Source organism: Camelina sativa, chromosome 19 (assembly GCF_030686135.1).
Source record: "Camelina sativa cultivar CO46 ecotype springtype chromosome 19, ASM3068613v1".
Lineage (NCBI taxonomy): Eukaryota > Viridiplantae > Streptophyta > Magnoliopsida > Brassicales > Brassicaceae > Camelina > Camelina sativa.
Genome location: NC_141898.1, coordinates 25254825 through 25271437, shown reverse-complemented (window position 1 = coordinate 25271437; position 16613 = coordinate 25254825). Strand labels below are relative to the sequence as shown.

The 16613-nt window shown below is 39.0% G+C and overlaps 2 protein-coding genes and 1 non-coding gene across 3 annotated transcripts; 1 reads left to right on the top strand and 2 right to left on the bottom strand.

Moving 5' to 3' along the window:
• Window positions 1–680: 680 nt before the first annotated feature.
• Window positions 681–1040, bottom strand: LOC147921003 (uncharacterized). The gene has a single exon (XM_087501335.1). The coding sequence runs from the start codon at window positions 1038–1040 to the stop codon at window positions 681–683; it is 360 nt and encodes a 119-aa protein (XP_087357461.1).
• A 6334-nt stretch (window positions 1041–7374) lies between these two features.
• LOC147921002 (uncharacterized) lies at window positions 7375–10243 on the top strand. Its single transcript, XM_087501334.1, has 5 exons — window positions 7375–7482; window positions 7550–8044; window positions 8101–8337; window positions 8745–9278; window positions 9983–10243. The coding sequence occupies exons 1-5, from the start codon at window positions 7375–7377 to the stop codon at window positions 10241–10243; spliced, it is 1635 nt and encodes a 544-aa protein (XP_087357460.1).
• A 5641-nt stretch (window positions 10244–15884) lies between these two features.
• LOC147921001 (small nucleolar RNA R71) lies at window positions 15885–15991 on the bottom strand. Its single transcript, XR_015591908.1, has one exon. It is a non-coding gene; the product is annotated as a small nucleolar RNA R71 (small nucleolar RNA).
• Between the last annotated feature and the right edge of the window lie 622 nt (window positions 15992–16613).

The window sequence follows — 16613 nt, the reverse complement described above, 5'->3', positions numbered from 1 at the left end:
TAATGAGTTGTTTTTCACCTAGACTGATTATATTCATAATATAAGAACACAAAATATGTTTCATGTTTTTTTTTCATGGTCAAAGATGTATACTTTTAATTTATTTCCCTATAAATGTTTTAAATTTTATTTTATTAGCTTTTTATGTTTCAATAATCAATACTGGCCAAGAAATATCAATTATTTTTTATATAATTAAATATGTATTTTTCAGGATATTAAATATGCTTAAAAACTTATGGCTGGAAATATTTTTTTATTGAAGAAAATGTAAAATTTATTCGAAAAAAATACGGTTTACAATGGCTTTTTTGAACCTCTTTACATCAATGCTTTAAGTGTAAAAAATTAGACAGAGATTAAGAGATAAAAGAGTTATTGCGAAGCAAGCCAGGTTAACAACCATCAAAATTTCCATCTCGTTGAAGCTGAATCGAGTAAACCCTGTTTCGAACATTTTGATCAAGTCGTCTCACAATTTTCTGTGATGGAAGAGGAGGTTCCCCATGACGTCTTCCATTTATCTCGCTCCACAGTGAATGAATGGAAAGCAGAAAAATATATCTTAATGAAAACAGTCGATCATGTCCTAGGGACGAATCCAATAGCAACTCAAAAATACAGTGCAATACTGTGGTGAAACATGTTGAAAGAAGCTTTGATATGAGGCCAGACCAGACTTATCTTGTGTAGCGCCCATGAAAAAATATGATATGAGCGCGGATTGCGTCCCAAGTCTTTGGAGCGCGGATTGCGTCCCAAGTCTCTTTTGTGCTGAAGGCCGCTTTATAACAATCACCCTTTCCTCTCCAGAGAACTACATCTGCCGTCTGTCCCAGTCCTTGTGTACGAATACCATCAAGGAGCATTTCCAGCTGATTTAAAGATGGTGTCCTATGTCGGCGTCTTCTATGAGTCATGATAACTTCAGCAACTATGACTTGGAGGCTCAGTCCCATGTCAATACAGCCGTGAGTACCGGTGATATCAATCGAAACTCCTAAAGGTGACCAGTTGTCAAACCAAAAAGAAGTAGTCATGCGCCTCATATCTTATAAAACCTGAAGCTAAACATCTATATTTTGGAAGCTTTTTTTCTGTTCTAGCACATTGGCTAAATTCTTTTATGATTGTAAATATTAATTTACTAGTATTGAAAAAGTTCTCTAAATATCATTACTTGACCAGTATGGATGGTTGTAAAATTACCTTAATATTAGCTTAACTTAAGGGGTGTTATATGGTTCTAATCTCTAAAGAATTTTGATGACTTCAATAAAATCATAGAAAATGAATAAGTGAAAGATTTTAAAGGATTCTAGAGAGTTTTCTATAATCTTATTGATTAGTTTTTATATAATCTTGTAAAGTCTCCCAAACAGTATCTCCATTTAATGATACTTTCTATTATATTTATTTTTTGTCAACATACTTTCTATTACTTTATTGTGTGAAAATGTGTATAAACTAATAAACCAATAATATAATAACTGAATTCGGTTACAATCCTAGATTATTATTTTTAGTTGAATAACACAAAACTCTTGTTGTTTATATAAAATTCAGTATTTAAAATCCCTAGATTTATTAAGATTTTAAGTGGTTTTTTACAAATCACAAACTAATAACACCAAAATTTAACAAAGTTTTAAAAATCTTGGGTTAAATAACAACAGTTTTTACATAGCCTTTAAGTGAAATTATTAGTAATACCCTTTTATAGATACCCTTTTTCAAAAATATCATTTTTCGCCATTTTATGTTTTTTCTCTCCTTTGCACGACTACAATATGTTAAATTGATTTACAGAATTATTTTTAAGGATTGAGTTCTCTATTTTACATTTAGGGTATTGTTTTGGAGTTTCAATTTTATAATTTAGTCATTTTGTATGTAGAAAAATGTATAATTTAGTCATTTTGTATGTAATTCCTTCATCTGATCTTTCACCTTGTCTATCTCCTGCTGAACCCATAGCATTTCATCATTTTCCTGGATGGCTGTAATAGAATCCCTTTGGTCAGCAAGTCCACCTCTCATTGCTTGAAGTTCTTGCATAATAGCCTCATCCCACCATTTCATAATATGGTCCTCTCCATCCTATATCGTACCATCAAAATAAATATACCATAAGAATATTATCTATACTCAAATAATAATTATACCAAACGAATATTATCTATACTCAAATAATAATTATACCAAACGAATAAACCATCATATAATCTAACAACCTCATGGTTATTGCATCCAAAGAAAATCCTTCTAGGATTGTCGGCTGTGGTGAAACATTTCATAACGGTTTCCCTTCCGCAGAAACATTTGTCAGGAATTCCAACTGTCAGGCCAAGAAAGTTTACTTCGGGTGGACCTTCACTCCATACTTGCAAAGAACTAGAAGATGGCTGAGTGTAGTTGTGTAACCCCATATCTGAGTGCAAAATGAACAAAAAACTATGAGAACATATATATTTTTGAACACAATTAGCTAAAGCGTTACAAAAGCAAATAGCCGACAATAAATGATGAGAATACTTATCTGAGATGTCCTTGAGTTTCGAAGACGATAAATGATGAGGATAGAATCTGAATTTTCAAGAGCAACAATATCGGAATTTTAGAGAGAGAAATTGTGGAGAGAGAGAAAGCACATACAAACTAGGGTTGACTTACAGAAAGAAGTATTTATATGGTTACTGAATCCGATTAGGTTAAAATCAAGGAATCGGTACGCATTCGGTTAGGTTCAGCCATCGGTTTGGTGAAATTGTCGGTGAAATTAAAATAATATAATATTAATAGTTGATGGCATTACAAAGTCAACCACCAATAGTCTACAGAGAATTCTACTTAAGCAAACCCTAAATCAAATAATTTTAACCTAATCAGCTTTTCCTCCCTTAATCTGACTAGTTTATATGTAAATTTATTTTATTTCAATGCAGGAAGTCCATGTAGTTATTATTTGGTCAATAGGTTTACCAAATTATTTTTTATAATTTTTAAAATTAAATTTTAAACTATAATTAAGGAGTAGACATATTTTTATGTCTTCCATTAGACGTCAATTTGAAATCCAGCATAAAGAAATGTATTGCAGACTTCCTCGGGTTTCATCTGTCATTTCGGCTTCTGTTTTTTGTTTGGTCGTAAGGGAGTCAACTGTAATTTCAGCACCCTTAGTGGTTATGTTTCCCGAAAATCTAATATGGGATCTACGATTTCATTCAAATGCAAATAAAGGTACAAAAAATGCAATTGTCCCCTTTATTTTTTATTTTTTTGTATTTCAATATTCAATTATTAACTTATATTAGCTTTTATTAAACTTGGAGAAAATCTATGGCTTGAAAATGAATCTAATATTGATCTGGTAAAGTTTATGCACTCCACTCTAGATCTTCTTTGTAAATTCAAAAACATGTGAAAATTATAAATTTATTTTTTTAAGAAGATACCAGTACATGTGATTATATCATTTCATCTTGGAAGGGCTAGTTAGTTATAGTATCAAATAGTCTCACAACAACATCTTGATTTAGTAAGACAAAAACCATGACTAAATCCTATTCTATGACAAGTATGACTGCAGACTTCATTTTCACACTTGTTATCCTTGTAGCATTTGAGTGGTGATCGCGAAAATCGGCTAGGTTGATAACGTATATACAATATTAAAAATAATCAATACCCATTAACAAAGAGTGAAGTTATCATGATGATAATTACAAAATGAAGGTATGAATAATAATAAACAATTATTCAGACTTTCAGCAGTTATGAAGACAATGAACAAAAGATATGAGGAAGATGATAGTAAAACAAAATGTCATTAAAGTTTTCATAGTGATAGGAATTATTTTAGTGATATTCCCTCAAATTTTTTTAATGAGTTGTTCTTTACCTAAACTGATTATATATAATATATAACAACGCTAAATATGTTTAATATTTTTTTTTACTAAATATAACAATTTAATCTTTTGATTTATTTCCCTACAAATATAATTTCTTCAAATATATTTCTTTTCCAGCTATTTATTTTCTTCCTTTGATGTTGGAAAGACTGACTCACTGAAAAAACAGTCACTTTCCTGGTCAAATATGCAACATAATATAATCTTTTGATTTACTTCGCTACAAATATAATTTCTTCAAATATATTTCTTTTCCAGCTATTTATTTTCTTCCTTTGATGTTGGAAAGACTGACTCACTGAAAAAACAGTCTCTTTCCTGGTCAAATATGCAAAATAATATAATCTTTTGATTTAGTTCCCTGTAAATATAATTTTTTCAAATATATTTATTTTCCAGCTGTTTATTTCCTCCCCCTAATGTTGGAAAGACTGACTCACTGAAAAAAAACAGTCTCTGCATCTCAAGATATTCAATCATCAAAAAAGATTTCTATCCAACATATTTCCAACATTCTTTCAAATACCATCTTAGTCACTGTGGTGGATCAACTCTACATGTATAACACATTTAGATGTAATATCTCTGGTTTATGATCCAAACCAATTGTAATGGAGAGTACTGATGATAATTTGTTGGCCCGAGACGAACTTTGACATATAGAGTCATTTATGTCAATTACATTGCATGGTTTCACCACCATTGTCAATTAACTAAATACTCTCGAAAAATCAAGGTTGGATATTGACAACAAAAATATTTGGTGGATGATCAGTCCACAATATCTACTTGTATATGTACCAGAAAATTGACACTATCCAAATTCATGGGATTAGTGAAAGCCTGAAACGACCGACCCGTTTTTTTTAATAATAATAATAATCTAATGATCTTATACTCACTAACCACCTAAACACAATCAAACCAAACAGCGGAAATAACCAAATATTAAACCAATGATTTAAATAACCAAATAAATAATTCAATAATATCTAATCATCCATACCAAATAGCAACTCATAGAACAATGAAACCACAACTAAACAACAGTTCTAGACCACTACATTCCATCATAGCAACCTAATAACAACATAGAACAAACAACCAAGCCTCTAGAACATTCTCCTCTTTATCGCCTTGTTTCCACAATCACACTTTGCCTTTACCTTCACCACAAACACAAATTGAGATGCATGAGTATTGTCATAAATACTTAGTGAGGCAATCCTACCATCTACTGGGCTATACACACAATAAACTGAGATTCCAATGTTAAACAAGCAACAAACAAACACAAACAAACTAGAGAAACAAGTATCAGCCGCCTGCTGACAGGGTTGGTGTCGACCCAATTGTAAAATAAATCAGTTTTCACTGTGATAACATCATTATTTTACCATTTTATCTATAGTTTTAGTATGCATTTAGGAAGAGTTTGATATGATTTCAAGGCTTTAATGTCTATTATCAAGTATTTTAGGTTTCAAGAAGTTTTTACAAGTTTTATAGCAAAAATGACTAAAAGACAAGGAAAATACGTTTCAGGAAATATTCAGAGCTTTACAGGACGGGCAATTTTAGAAGAACTTCCAGAACTAACATTTTGACGTTCTTGGTGTCTATGGAAAGCTGAAAGAGTCGTATTTCTCCTCGAAGTGGAATCAAGTTAATCCGTTCACTCATCAGGAAGTTATTCTTGATTTACCAAGACGTGTTATAAAACGACGAGAGGATAAGTTTGAAGCCAAGTGAACTTTAATGACGGCCCGATTAGCAACCATCACGGCGGCCCATCCCGGAAGAGTGACGGTCCAGAACCTTCCTCAGCCACCCCTTTTCCTGCACTCAACAAGAAAATACGTTTCTACCCTTACAAAACCCTAAGCCTTCATAAACCCTATAAATACTCTTCTAAACCTAGGGTTTATTGTGTGCAATAATTGGAGCAGCCTAGAGACACGACAAGAGGAGCAGCCGACGAGCTGAAGCTCTCTCTCGTCCCTCTCTCGAAGCCTTTGAAGATCCACCAACTCTTTCTATTTCTTTGTTCCATTGTTTGACAATCATTAAAGTAATATCTCATGCCAAATTCTGATTGCGAACTCTCCGGGGGATGTTCCTTCTCCTCAACGTAAACAACAATCCTATGCTGCCATGGTGAATAAGCGTCCATTTCTTAAGAAACACAATTTTGATATTAGTTTGGTTGATGGTGTTCCTACGATCGCGGTTCCTGATGCGGTGATCCAGGATTTTGTGCCTCTGTGGGATGATTTTTTGGTGGGTAGGTTTGATTCAACGGCTCCTCATGTTGCGAAGATTCATGTCATTGTCAACAAGATCTGGCCGCTTGGTAACAAGGATGTTCGAGTTGATGTCTTTGAAAACTCTGTCACCTCGGTCCATTTTCGTATTCGTGATGAGTCCACACGATTACGAGTGCTACGGTGGGGTATGTGGAACATTGCGGGTGTTCTATGATGCTGACTAAGTGGTATCCTCTTCCTGAAGACACTCAACCGGTGATTACCTCCATGCCCTTGTGAGTGACTCTAAAGAATGTTCCCCACTCTCTGTTCTCTTTGGAGGGTCTTGGATTCTTAACTAGTCCCATAGGCAATCCTATACCACTTCACCCTGACACTGAAATCTGCAGTAAGTTTGATGAGGCTACGGTTTTTGTTGAGGTCAATCTTACACATCCCTTGCCTAGTACGTTTCGGTTTCAGTTGAATAAGGTGGAGGATGTTACTATCGAGTTACTTTACCTGTGGCTTCCTCCTAGGTGCTCCCGTTGTCAAAAGTGGGGCCATTCTAGGGTTGTGTGTCGGCTCCTCTATCTCCGGCTAAGTCTCCAATTCTTGAAGTTGAGGAGGGTGAGATTGTTCCTCCCCTAGTGGCCCAACAGTCCGCTGCTCATCTTCTGATAGCTCCGGTTCAACAGTCTTCGACTAGTGGTAGTCCTGCTGTTCCAAACTTAGCTCACTCACCATCAGCTCGAGGTTCCCCTCCTCCTGTGGATGAGGATCGAGCCGGTTGGTCCGTTGTCTCTCCCGGTAAAGGTAGTAAGAGTTCTGAGAAAGTTTCAAAACCGCTGGCTGTTAGCCATGCTACCATGTTGGCTTCTTCTCGCTTCTCTGTTCTTGGTGATGCAAGGGAACCCTCTGCGGATAGTACATAGTCAGAGGGGGTTAAGGATACCACTACTTCATCGATTCCCACTGTGGATAATGTACAGTGTCATGGCGGTAGTGTGAAACAGGGTCCCGAGGTGGCCTCTTCTCGCGCTTCTTTGCCGCGTCAATCAAAACTCTCAGCCAAGTCTTCTTAAGAGTCTCTTTCTCAGCAGCCTAACGGTGGCCCCCTTGGCATCTCGAGTAAGAAGAGCTCCAGGAAACGTCATTAATGACTGGGTTTTTCTGGAATATACGCGGTTTCAACAAATCTAAAAAACATTATGTTGTTCGTGATTGGGTGCAAGCTGAGTCCTTACAGTTCGGATGCTTACTTGAAACGCGTGTCCAGGAAAACAAGGCCTCTCGAATCATGTCTTCAGTGTTCCAAGGTTGGTCGTCCATAACAAATTATGAATTCAACTGTCTTGGGAGAAACTATGTAAGCTCTCCGCACAGGTGGAGGAGGCTCACCAGGCTCTTTGTGATAAGCAAACCTCCACGCTCTCAAGCCCTTCTCCGGATACTATAGCAGCTGAGTTTAAGGCTTTCCAGCGTTGGGACTATGTCTCTGATCTTGAGGAGAGTTTTTTACATCAACGATCTAAGTTGCATTGGATGTTAGTAGGTGATAAAAACAACAAATTTTTCCATTCTGCTGTTCGGTCCCGGCAAGCACTCAACGCCATCAGAGAGATAACCTGCTCTGATGGTACTGTTGTTACCTCTCAGTCAGAGATTAAAACAGAGGCGGTGAGGTTTTTCCAGAATTTTCTAACACATACTCCATCTGATTTTTTTGGTATTGGTGTTGATCAGCTAGAGCAGTTGATACCTTTTCGATGTTCTGATGAGGATCACGTTGGTCTTCTCAAAATGGTCTCTGAGGAGGAAATTCGCACAACACTTTTTAGAATGGCAGGGTGTAAGGCTCCTGGGCCTGATGGTTACACGGTTGGCCAATTTTGGGGAATGATTTCATTATCGCTGTTCAATCCTTCTTCCTCAAGGAATTTCTACCTAAAGGTTTTAACTCGATAATCTTAGCTCTTATTCCTAAGAAGTCGGATTCCAAGGAAATGAAGGACTATCGGCCCATTTCCTGCTGTAATGTGTTGTATAAGGTTGTTTCAAAGATCATTGCAAATCGGTTGAAGTATATTTTGCTATCGTTCATCGCTCCTAACCAATCTGCTTTTATCAAAGATAGGCTTATGATGGAGAATTTGCTGCTTGCTTCTGAACTGGTGAAGGATTACCATAAAGAGTCAATATCCCCTCATTTTATTCAGTCCAGTGGCCTTTCTTGCTAAACATCCTCAAGGCGATCAACCTACCTGTTGCTTTTATCCATTGGATTGAGCTCTGGATTGGTTCGGCTTCGTTCTCAGTTCTGGTAAATGGGGAGTTAGCCGGTTATTTTAAGAGTTCACGAGGGCTGCGCCAAGGATGCTCTTTGTCTCCTTACCTCTTTGTTATTTTTATGAATGTCTTGTCTCTTATTCTTGACAAATCAGAAATTGATCGGCGTATAGGCTACCACCCGCATTGTAAGTCTCTCAGTCTCACCCACCTCTGTTTTGCCGATGACATTCTAGTCTTCACGAATGGGAGTTCTAGCTCTGTCGCATAAACTTTGGTCGTCTTCGAACAGTTTGTTGCAGCCTCTGGTCTTAAAATCAGCTTAGAGAAGTCTACTTTTTTCATGGCTGGTTCCACGCCTCAGCAACAGCAAGATATTCTTCAACACTTTCCGTTTGCGGCTGGTTCTCTTCCTTTCCGCTACTTGGGTCTCCCTCTCCTTACTAGGTCAATGACCAGATCCGATTACTTGCCTCTTCTTGAACGTATACGCCAACGCATCACCTCCTGGATGGGTCGCTTCCTATCCTTTGCGGGTCGGCTCCTGCTCATCAAATCTGTGCTCTTTAGCCTTACAAACTTCTGGCTCTCTGCTTTTTGCTTGCCAAAGAAGTGTTTGCAGGAGATAGATGGTCTGTTCTCGGCTTTCTTGTGGTCTGGTCTAGATCTTAACTCAAAAAAAGCAAAGGTTTCTTGGGTTGACGTCTGTAAGCCTACGGCTGAAGGAGGGTTGGGGCTTCGCCGTCTGCATAATACGAACACGGTTAGCATCCTCAAACTCACATGGCGTCTTCTCTCTGCACGTTCCTCTATGTGGGTCTGTTGGGTTCGTAACAACCTTTTCCGTTCTGAATCTTTCTGGTCTGTTAGTGCTACGGGTTTTAGTGGTTCCTGGATGTGGAGGAAAATATTGAAATATCGCAGCTTAGCCATGTCGTTTTACAAAGTGGAGGTCACCTCTGGGCTTGATACCTCCTTTTGGTTTGATAATTGGAGCTCCCTCGGGCAATTGTTGCATGCGAAAGTTGAGTAACAGAGTATAGAGATCTTAGACGGTTAGCTTTTGATCTATAAGTTAACGGTTCATTCCTGTTTCGTAGTCCGAGTCTTAGATAAACAAACCCTAAACTTTCCTAGATATATGGATTATTGATCTCCTGCGATTTCCCTTGATGCCCAACGCTTGATCTCTTGCTTTTTATTTACGTTATTGCTTACTTATGACCGTGACAACCAAAACCACATTTTTATTGAGTCCTAGCCTTGCATCTCTTCCGACAGAATTTTATAAACAACAACTCTCTCTCTGTGGGATCGATCCTTAAATACTACTACTGATTAATTGTGCACTTGTAGTAGTCGTATGATCTTTTTAAGGTAAAAGATTTTGAAGCGAAATATCACACACATCACAAGCTTTTTGGCGCCGTTTCCGGGGAGAGATTTTTTGTTTACAAGAGTCTAGGAACTAGAGTAACGTCTAGGACACCTTGTTTTTTAATTTTTCTTTTTGATTTTCACTTGTTTTAGGAGACCTTTAGGATGAACCTCGACGCTCTCCCAGGATATTTTGAGAATCACACAATCGCACAACTCATGTCACGTTATCGAGCCACAGACGGAGACCCATCCGGTCCGAAAGCTCACTCGCTGCAAGGTCCTTGCCCTGGTCACTCTCAACCAGTTCATGTACCACCACTTAGGCGCCCTTGTCGCCGCTCTCTCACTCGACCATCTCAAGGCCGAGCATTCGTGGGACAAACTTACTGCCCAGATGACCATGCTTTGTAATAGGCGGACGTGCCATGCTTTGTAATAGACCATCACTTTGATCCGCAAGAAGTCATGAATGTCGATGTCAAAAAAAAAATTTCTATGACACTCAAAAACCAATCACTTCAAGGAGTTCTCACACTGAAGACAAGCTCATGAAGATGATGGAAGAGCTTATATCAAGTTAAGAGGAGGCTAATAAAGTTCTAAATGCAAAATTGGATAAGATGAGTATTAAGTTTGGAGCTAAACTCGAGACTATCACCAAGGACGTTACACGCTTGGAGGAACAAATCAATGCTGTCAACAATCAAGTCTTAAACAACATGGAGTATATTGATGATGATAGGACGAAGATTATCAACATGGGTTACACCATTGACACCATCAGAGCCGCCTAGAATGAAAGATTGAAGCTTTACAAACCTTATTCAACAACCCGGACGAACGTAACAACTCGAGTTATGATAAAGTCTTTCAACCTACTGATGCTGAAGAAGGAAATGGAGTCTCACATGATGACCCAACCGATCCTAACAAGTCCAAGGAGTGGACTAGAGAAAACGATTACCCAACCGATGAGGAAGAAGCTTATTTCGAGGAAAGATCTATCGAATGTTGTTATGAAGATTTGCCAATAGAGAATGAGTCTTATGATCTATCAACTACTAGAGAAGATGGAGAAGAAGAGCTGAAAGACTTCTACTGTTGCATGACATATCAAATCCCTAATGAAGAAGTTCCTGAAAACCAAAACTTTCGACGATTTCAACATCAAGAAGAAGCTTTCTACCGAGGTAACCCTAGGACCCGACCATCCCCAGCACCATATTATGGTTATGAAGATTGGGATCCTGTCCCAAGATACTGTCCAAAAAAAATTCCGGAAAGAAAAAAAATTCAAAAGACCTTATCCAAGGAGAGCCGAAATCAATTTAAACCGCTCATACCATTACCGAGACCCTTTCCCCATCAAGTTTATCAAGACAACTTTCATGTGGCTACACAACAAAAAGCTGAAGAAGAAATGATGCTGAACCTAATAAGTCAGTTAGCAGATCTTTAAGATGAGACTATGAAGATGTTACATGAGAACCTTGACAAAGCCCAATCTGATCTTTCGGGAAAAATGGATGACATTGCTGTTACAGTTAGAAGCATAGAGGATCAAAGATCTAAAGATGCTGCAGCCATGGAGAAGAAGCTCCATTGTCTTGAAGATGAAGAGTGAAACGACCCGACCGGTTTTTGAAAATAAATAAATAATAAGTAATAATAATAATAAAAATATAATAATCTAAACTAGTGGTCCCATACCCACTAGCCACCTAACCACAAACAAGCAACAGCGGAAATAACCAACACCATTAAACCAATAAACCAATAATAATTTATAACCACTAAATCAATAAACCAAACAACTTGAATCACATACAGAAGCCAGACAACAACCAATCGAGTCACTAGAATATCTTCCTCTTCATTGCCTTGTTTCCACGATCACAATTTGCCTTTACCTGCACCACAAACACAAATTGAGATGCATGAGTATTTAATAAACCCTCAGTAAGGCAATCCTCCCATCTGCTGGGCTATACACACAAACAATAGAGACATCTCTAACTATCAACCAACAATCAATAATCAAACAATAACCAACCAGGACTCTATATCGACTGCCACCAATCCATGCATCGACCGACACCAATCAGGGTTACATCGACCGACACCAGCTTGAATCGACCGGTTTTCCCTAAATCTATGTTAGAATTCTCCCCCACCAACATAGATTTGTCCTTGAATCTCGAGCAACCATCGGCCAAGGGCTCTCGTGCAACCGCCTCCACAGCCCGCACTCCTCCGACCAACCCACGAAGGTCACTTCTAGGTGATAGACTCACGTTCCAAACATTATTTGGTCTCGAGTGTTGGACCTTCCCTTTTACTCATAGGCCTCAACCTTGAGTTTTTATTGGCTCCTCATCATGCCGAAACCTGCATGCCATAATATTGTCTCCTCATCGGGCCTAAGCCCGCATGCCACAATATATAAGGAAGTCCAATATTTGTCTCTCGGGGTTGCCACCCTACAGCGCGTATCCGGATCGTCATCCGAAGTCGATATACCAACCATACTCCCAAGCCACAAAGTCTCAGAATATGGCAGTACCAGGAGGACCAAAGTCCCCCAAGAGTCATGAGAAAACAATCCTGAACACATCTGAGCCCTATCCCTAACCAGGTTTCCTTCCCCTGGTTAGCGTAAAACGACACAATGTCCTACCAACCACATATTCCTTCACCGGAATACCTCATGACCACACAAGGATCATCAAACTGCCACAAAGGCCACCATTAAGGCTAATAAATGTCCTAACCAGGACCACCACCAAGGCCATATGTCTAAACCGACCTCCACTAAAGCCAAACAAATGTCCTAAACAGGACCGTCACGAATACTTCTCGTCCATAAGGACCGTCATGAAGACCACTCGTCCCGAAGGACCATCACGAAGACTACTCACCTCGAAGGACCATCACAAAGACCTCTCGTCCCGAAGGACCGTCACAAAGACCTCTCGTGCCGAAGGACCGTCACAAAGACCTCTCGCCCGGAAGGATCGTCATGAAGACGAATCGTCCCTAAGGACCGTCACAAAGACCACTCATCCCGAAAGATTGCCTAAACAGGCCAAACATCGCGAGGGGCCAATACAAAGACCCGCCATGAAGGCCACACATGTCTCACAAGACCGCTGCACACGACACACAAATGACTCCCCAGTCCGCCACGAAGGCCACACAAGCCCTCCAAGGCTCATAACCACTAAAAATAGACAAATTTTAACTCCCATAAAACTTTCCATTTTTAGAACTTTCCACATCTAGAATCTTTCCACTTTTTGGATAAGGTCTTTGAAAACGTGATGGACGGTGACTTGGTTCTGGTTCCCAATCTTCATAAAAATCATATAGTGCTGGAGATGGTCGGGTTCTAGGGTTATCTCGGTAGATAGCTTCTTTTTGGTGTTGAAATTGTCGAAAATTATGGTTTTCGGGAACTTCATCATTAGGGATATGATATGTCATGCAACAGTAGAAGTCTTTGAGATCTTCTTCTTCATCTTCTCTAGTAGATGATAGATCATAAGACTCATCATTCTCTCTTGGAAAATCTTCATAACGACATTCTATAGCTCTTTCCTCGAAATAAGCTTCTTCCTCATCGGTTGGGTAATCTTTTTCTCTAGTCCACTCCTTGGACTTGTTAGAATCGGTTGGATACTCATGTGAGGCTCCATGTCCTTCTTCAGCATCATTAGGTTGATATAATTGATCATCACTCCAATTATTGCATTCGTCGAATTTATTGAACAGGGCTTCTACTTTCCACTCTAAGCGGCTCTCGATGTTGTCAATGGTATAACCCATGTGATAAGCTTCGTTCCATGATCTTGTAAATCCTCAAAATGGTTAAAAACTTGATTGTTGATGGCATTGATTTGTTCCTCCAAGCGTGTAATGTCCTTGGTGATAATCTCGAGTTTAGCTCCAAATTCGATACTCATCTTATCCAATTTAGCATTTAGAACTTTATTAGCCTCCTCTTGACTTGATATAAGCTCTTCCATCACCTTCATGAGCTTGTTATCAGTGTGAGAACTCCTTGAAGTGATTGGTTTTCGAGTGTCATAGAAATTTTTCTTTTGACATCGACATTCATGACTTCTTGCGGATCAAGGTACTGCTTTGTAGCAAAGCATGGTACCTCCGTGTGGTATGGGGTGTATGAATGGTCAGATGGTCAGTAAGCTGGTCCCATAGGTTCTCGGCCTTCAGATGGTCGAGTAAAAGATTGGAGACGAGGGCGCCTAGACGGTGGTACATGTACTGGTCTAGAGTGACCAATGCAAGGACCTTGCAGCGAGTGAGCTTAGGGACCGGATGGGTCTCCGTCCGTGGCTTGGTAATGTGACATGAGCTGTGCGATTCTCAAAATATCCTTGGAGAGCGTCGAGGTTCATCTTCAAGGTCTCCTGAAACAATAAAAATCAAAAGGAAAAATTAAAAAGCAAGGTGTCCTAGACGTTACTCTAGTTCCTAGACTCTTGATAAAACAATCTCTCCCCGGAAACGGTGCCAAAAAGCTTGTGATACGTGTGATATTTCGCTTCAAAATCTTTTAGCTTAAAAAGACCACACGACGGCTGCAAGTGCACAGCTAATCGGTAGTAGTATTTAAGGATCGATCCCACAGAGAGAGAGTTGTTGTTTAGAGAATCCGTTAGAAGAGATGTAAAGCTAGGACTCAATAAAATGGGGGTTTTGGTTGTCATGGTCTTAAGTAAGCAATAAATGTAAATAAAAAGCAAGTAAAATAAATAAAACAAATGTTGGGCATCAAGGGGAATCGCAAGGGATCGATGATCTATCTATCTAGAAAAGTTTAGGATTAGTTTGTTTATCTAAAACTCGGACTACAAAACACGAATGAACCGTTAACTTATAGTTCACAAGCTAACCGTCTAAGATCCCTATACTCCGAGACTCAACTGTCGCAGGCAACGAAGCATAGATCAAAGCATTTAAAACAGGTTTGATTCTAATCCATGAAGTTCCATAGGTAGGTGGTATGTGCTTCCTATGACACCTCACACATCTAAGCTAAGTCAAGCACACATGCGAGTTTTGGCGATGCACACACACTTTAGATCATAGTTAGTTCATGAGGCTAACTTAAAGCATTAAGCAAAGACTTAGAATTAAAGCATAGAATAAACAAGAATATAAATCTAACAAACCCAAAAAATTGCCACCTAAACTAAGATCATCTCCCCCTTTGATTATTCCTTTAAACCCAACTAGAAAACTACTCTAGCATGTTTAAGGGAATCATCAAAGCAAGGTTTAATAAACTCATAAACATAAAAGAATAAATAGTTATTACTTCAATGATTTTCAAACAAAGTGTAGGATCTTCTCCCTTATGAAAACTAGAACAACAAAGCAAAAAGAATAGAAAGAGTTGGTGGATCTTCAAAGCTTCAAGGACAGGGACGAGAGAGGGCTCTGGTCGTGGATGCTTCTCTGGTCGTGTCTCTTTGCTGCTCCAATGATTGCAAACTAGTTACTTTTTCGGCACACTCTAAACCCTAGAGCTTAGATGAGTATTTATAAGGTTTTGAAGGCTTAGGGTTTTGTAAGGGTAAAAACATATTTTCTTCTTGAGTGTAGGACAAGGGGCGGCGATACAGGCTTCTGGACCGTGGTGGAGGCTTGGACAGGGCCGTGGTGATGGTCGCCGGTCAGGCCTTCAATAAAAGCCCATCGGCTGGATGGTTCTCTTCACGTCCGATTATAACACGTCTTGGTAAATCGGGCATATCATCTTGATGAATGAACGGATGGACTTGATTACACTTCTAGGAGAAAGAGAACTCTTTAAGCTTTCTATAGACACCACGCACGTCAAAATGTGAGTTCTGAAAGTTCTTCAAAAGTGGCCCGTACTTTAAAGCTCTGAATCTGTCCTAAAACGTATTTTCCTTGTCTTTTGGTCCTTTTTGCTATAAAACCTGTAAACCCTTCTTGAAACCTAAAATACTTGATAATAGATATCAAAGCCTTGAGACAGTATTTTACTCAAGCAAGGACAACTCTTCTTAGGAATAAGATTTCAGGCTTCCAGCAACATGCTACTGAGTCATTCCATGAGGCTTGGGAAAGGTTCAAAGACTATAAAAGAGAATGTCCTCATCATGGATTCACACCAGAATCACTCATCAACACGTTCTACAGAGGGGTTGATGAGAGGTATAAGATGGCCCTGGATACAGCTAGTAATGGGAACTTCATGACCAAAACAGAAGGAGAAGCTGAGATTTTGATTGAGAACCTAGCTGCTAGCAACAATAACCATTGTGTTGACTATGATAGGACAATAAGAAGTAGTGGAGGAGGAGAATCAAAACAGATTGCTGAGTTGACTGCAAAAGTGGAGCAGCTTTTGAGAAGAGATCAGAGGAGTTTGAATTTCTGTGATGATACTGGTGATGGTAAGGTTTATCAGAAAGGTGTTGGGGATGGTTCTGAGGAACTACAAGCTGAGATGAATTATGTGAACCAAGGATATCAGAACAATGGTTTCAATCAGGGCTACAGGAATCACCCCAACCTCTCTCATCGGAGCACTAATGTTGAGAACCCACAAGATCAGATATATCCACCACAACAGTTTCAACAAAAGCAGTTTATACCAGGGCAAGGAAACTACAATAAGCCATTTGTGCCTCAGGGACAAGGACAAGGAAATGGATATGGTCAAGGAGGTTTTCAGCAAAAACCTCAGTTTAACAACTTCCAGGGAAGTTACCAAGCACCAGTTCAA